A 4,931-nucleotide genomic window follows, 5' to 3' on the forward strand; every position below is an offset into this window, starting at 1 on the left:
TGGCGTGTGTTTGATTTTAATTGACATTCAATTTAGCACAAATAATGCTATCAATGTGCTCCACCTTACAGAATGATTACTGAGGGCGATCCCAAGAATTATAAGACTTTTCATTCATTATAAAAAAAACTCATGCTAGATCGTAGTTGATCGACTACACATACTAATTTAAAACTATCATTGTAACTGAAGCACGAATTTTTGTCGTCCGGACCAGCCCATTCTGGACTACAACCTAATTTAAAGCATAAAGTTCGATTACATCATCAAAGAACTCGCCACGAAAGACACCTCAAACATTCTCAGTTATTTCAAAAATTCAAAATTTCTTTTCCGTGCGATGTAGAATGCAATAGCAATTTTAACGTAATAGAGCTTGCGTACAAGCCTCGCTACGAAGCGTGCAAGTTGCTTGGCCAGCCACCGTCAGTTAGGGGAAAGCAGGACAAAATCAGCCACAGTACAACGCTTGCTTTGATTCAATTATTGACGATTTCAAATGCTCAATGATGATCGGTTAAAAAAGTATTTTAGTAGTTTTCCTTTTTTGCTTTTTGTGAAAATATATGAAATACGTTAAATATTTATTCATAAAAAATCCCTAAGAGCCCGTCCACCTTTGAGTTGCAGTTGAGTTGAGTTTCCCTTTTGTTGATTGAATTGGAGACTTATTATAGGTCCATTTTTACCTACCGCCCTTTGTTTGCTTCCGAGCCTATACCTGGTCCTTCAGCGGGATCAAATCGAACAGATCGTCCAGGGTCATCGTGTTCAGAATGGAATCGGCAATGGGGATTCCGACCCGTTCGATGATATTCGTTACCAGCGGGGCAAAGTTCACCAGCACCGAGGGCACAATATCCTGAATGACGGCGTTGAGCAGAAGGGACAGTTCACCGCCCAGCAGCATTCCATCGATGTTGTTCTAAAGCACAAAAGCACATTCGTTTGATGACGTTTTGTTTTCCCTGTTCCACATTTGTGGCAGGCCAATCGATAAGACCTACCGTCAGCGAGTCCAGCCGAACGTTCGCCCTCAGCTCGGGCATCTCCAGGTAGCCGCTGGGTTGCTGACGTATCAGGGCCGTACCTTGGATGCGCAAATTACGCGGGGCGACGGCAAAGTTTCCGACGCCGAACACGGGAATCAAACCGAACAGTCGTCCGTCGGCGTCGTAGTTCCCATTGGCGACGATATCCGGGAACACGAAATCGTACGTAAATTGCATCAGCATCACATTCAGCGTGAGGGTTCCCTGGAACCGGTCCAAGCCGTCGACGAAGAGGTTGCGCAGGATCGCTGTGAAACTGGAGGATAGGAAGAGTGCGTGTCATACAGTTCACATGACAGCAACGTCACACTCCTGCGTATAACTTACTCAAGCAGTCCACCCAGAGCGAGATCCAAATCAAAGCGATCAGTTCGCAGCGGAGCCATCACCGGAATGCCACGCGCTGGGTCACCAGTGCGCAGCAACTGACGGATGTTTTCCAGCAGCTGGGCCAGCGCTTCGTCGAGCGTTGTCCGTGGAGCTGCTTCCACTTCCACCGACTGGGGTCGCTCTATGACAGCGCCATTACTGAACACTGCTGCCGCGGCTACCAACAAAATGGCTAGCTTCATCCTACGGAACAGCCCGGTCCGGTGTGCTATTGAAAGGGAACCCTGCACAAGGAACGAGTTGAGGCAGTTAATGGTAGAAACACTTTACATATAGGCACACAACAAACCTAAAACGTCACCAGCAGAGAAATCGTTGGCTGAGGACGGCCACACTTTGATTGAGTAGAACGGTGCAGCGGACGGTGCCTCATATTGAAGTCGATTTGGAATTCGATTTCTTATCTAGAGATTAGGCTTCCGTGTGGGTCATGGTCGTGATATCTGATTTAGTACGCACAAAGCAGTCGCTGTCTTGGGGTTGACCGCTTATAGGGTGGTCTTGATTGTTTATTGTTTATCCACAAAACAAACAAGCAAAGGCAAATGAATTCTTCATCAGTGGAATTCTCAAAGCAAGGTAGTGCATCAATGTCAACAACATTGCTGAGAGTTTGAGATCAATCTGTGGTATCTGTAGTCATAAAATCAAAACATTTGGCTGTAGGTTCCCCATCGCCATTATCGCCACTTGAAGTCGTGAATAACTCACGACTTTTGACCGTCACACAGTTCATCGATTGTTTGGGCCTTCCGGTATCTTATCGCTGCCGATCATTATCGCGTGTGGACTTTTTCCTCTGCAGCGACACGACTCTTGGCGATGGGACAAGTGAGACGAAAGGTTCCCACCGATGCTACAGTAAGATCGAAGTAAATAATTGGTCGTGGCAAGGAGTTACGATGAATTCTTCAATTGGAGTCTGCGCACTCGACGTAGCTTCTGCTTTGATTATAGTCACTATTTATTTACCGTTTTACGTCACCTTCTTGATAAGCGAAACTAACCTATGCGCGAACGCCTCTTGTTTGGTCTCACGGGAACAGCAATCCCATCAGATCTTCCATCGTGCGCGTGGCAAGGAACCGATTAGCGATCGGTACGACCAGAGCGTTCAGCAGGTTGGTCATACCGTCCGGGAAGTTGCGCAGCACCGACGGGACAATGTCCTGGATGACAGCGTTGAGCAGGTTGGACAGATCGCCACCGAGCAGCAGACCCTGAATGTTGCTCTCTAGTCCGTCCATTTGCAGGGTGATTGAGAAGTCGGCCAACTTCAGGAACCCTTGGCCGTTGTCGGTGATCGTCGCAAAGCCGGTGGCCAAGACACCTCGCGGACGCACCTGGAAATTGCCGATGCCGAAGATGGGGATCAGTCCCCAAAGGTTCCCACTGGCGTCATAGAAACCGTGCGCGGTCAGTTCCGTAAACCGGAATTCGAACGGGAAGCGCAGCGTTGTCAGCTCGACCTGCAGCCGACCCTCGAATGTGTCCAGACCGACAATGTTCATCGGCGTGAAGCTTGCATCGAAGCTGCGGGATGAAAAAATGGAACGACATGGTTTAGGGCACGAGATCCAGAGGGCTCTACCTAGCTCCACTATGCTTACTCCAGTAGCCCACCGAAACTCGCGTTGATGAAGAGGTTGGGATTGTTGTACGGGGCCATCACAGGGAAGCCGGTTTCCGGGTTGCCGGTACGCAGCAGGTCACGGATGTTCTCCAAAATACGGCGCATGATCGCGTCCAGGATGATGTTTTGTCCAGCGACCTCTGTTGGCCAAAACAAGGGGAAGTGTTATCGGAAAGAAGGTAAAACAAACCACTCCGAGCCACTCACCGTTCACTCCGGTGGCCGTCAGGGCCATCAGGGCCACCACTATGAGTCCTGTGCGCATCTTGCTCGATTACTGCCCTGCAAAAGATATTTACTAAACACGTCGGTAAAAGGTATCCAATTTTATAAACCTGCACCACAAAGAAGACAGCCTTCTTGGACTCGTACCTACGTTCCACGCAGACGCTGGACAAATAAACCCGCCCGGTGGCTATGGGAGGTTGCTTTATAGGTTAAGTTTATCGTGTGATCCAAGAAAGAAAACAAAAATTGAAGCTTATCACCGCAGACCTGCTAGGAGACCGGCGGGTGGGCTTGGCAAGATTTGGCCACTGGACCAGTGGCCTGCGGAGGTGGTTACAGGCTAGGCTAGATAAGCTTAAAACCGATTGGAAATGAAGCTGATAATTCCAGATTGAACACCCTGCACCTGGACCCCTGGAACGGAAGAGAACCGCGTCACAGCAACAAAGCTAAAACGCTAGGCGCTAGGCATCATCTGTCGGAAGGTTCGCACCACAACAGGTGCGAAATGAAGGTCTTTGAACCATTACGAATGTTGGGCAACTTACTTCAAAAAGGCACGGTTCGGTCGTAATCAGGATGAGCAACGATTGCCACGCTCAAAACATAGGACATTTCAATGTATGAAATTCCAACACCAAGCAGAGCCCGACGCCGCTGGGATAAACATAAACATTCCCACATTGCAACGAGAATGGCCTAAGCTCACTGATTCAACGCTTCCAAGAAACTCGAGATTGTGAGATACCGTCGTGCCTCGTGAGAACTCCTAGCTCAGCAAAAATTCAATAAACGACCGACACCGACATAAAACGGTAAACGACATTGAATAGAAAGTAAAATGAGCTTACCCGGAAGAAATATAACTTGGCTACTAATGAACAATACTACTTACAGCAAAGATACAAATGAAGAATTTCGCCTGTAATGTGACTAAACGAAGCTTCCCAAACCTTCTTTAACTCAGTTGTGGAGGACCGCCAATGCCACAAATTGTTCGATGAGTTCGTTTATGAGCGTTGCTTTTAATGTTTTCATCTACCAAGGCCATTGTATGTTATTCACCCAGTTAGTTGCTTCACTTATTCATTTGACTAGTTACCTATGTCAAGTATGGTCGATTTTTCCCGTATTATGCCTGAGTTTTGATTTTCAGCAACTTATAAATAGCAAACCCTCGAAAGCACCGTCGTCAGCACATTTTCCGTCGCGTAAATCGCCCTAGACGCCCCATTTGCCCTGTCAGCCACCGGCTTTCAGCATCCTGTTTTGGCGTAGTTCGCCAAACTTGCCCAATTAGCCCCCTTGACATGGTGGAATGGTGTGCCCATAATTAAAAAGACCTAGACTTCCCGTTATCCAATATCAGACCGGCGCCACGAGACGCATCGCTGAGAGTTCGCCGAAAGAGGACGAAATTGCGATCCAAGCAAAACCGAAAAGGGGGACCCCCGGTGGGGCTTATCTCTCCGTCAAACTTTTGCCATCTTCCCATGAAGCTTCCGTCTGACTGGAATGACGTCATCGGTTGCGCCGTGACGTCACGGCACCTGCCTGCCGTATGCCTGCCCTCCGCGGGCCGCCGCACCGAGCACAAACGTAGGCTCGTTGCTGGCTCCTCTAATTCA

The 4,931-nt window shown here is 48.4% G+C and overlaps 2 protein-coding genes across 2 annotated transcripts; both read right to left on the reverse strand.

The window, feature by feature from the left end:
* Positions 1 to 721: 721 nt before the first annotated feature.
* On the reverse strand, positions 722 to 1,624 carry LOC128276548 (uncharacterized; the record flags this gene model as incomplete). The annotated part of the gene is made up of 3 exons (XM_053015006.1): positions 1,380 to 1,624; positions 1,008 to 1,308; positions 722 to 925 (listed from the first exon to the last, which is right to left on the reverse strand). Coding segments are annotated over exons 1-3 (750 nt in total), but the record flags the coding sequence as incomplete, so codon positions are not given.
* Positions 1,625 to 2,476: 852 nt separating this feature from the next.
* Positions 2,477 to 3,340, reverse strand: LOC128276549 (uncharacterized). The gene is made up of 3 exons (XM_053015007.1): positions 3,283 to 3,340; positions 3,053 to 3,215; positions 2,477 to 2,975 (listed from the first exon to the last, which is right to left on the reverse strand). The coding sequence occupies exons 1-3, from the start codon at positions 3,338 to 3,340 to the stop codon at positions 2,477 to 2,479; spliced, it is 720 nt and encodes a 239-aa protein (XP_052870967.1).
* Positions 3,341 to 4,931: the final 1,591 nt, after the last annotated feature.

The sequence above is a fragment of the Anopheles cruzii genome, unplaced genomic scaffold (assembly GCF_943734635.1).
Source record: "Anopheles cruzii unplaced genomic scaffold, idAnoCruzAS_RS32_06 scaffold01551_ctg1, whole genome shotgun sequence".
In the NCBI taxonomy this organism is placed as follows: Eukaryota; Metazoa; Arthropoda; class Insecta; order Diptera; family Culicidae; genus Anopheles; species Anopheles cruzii.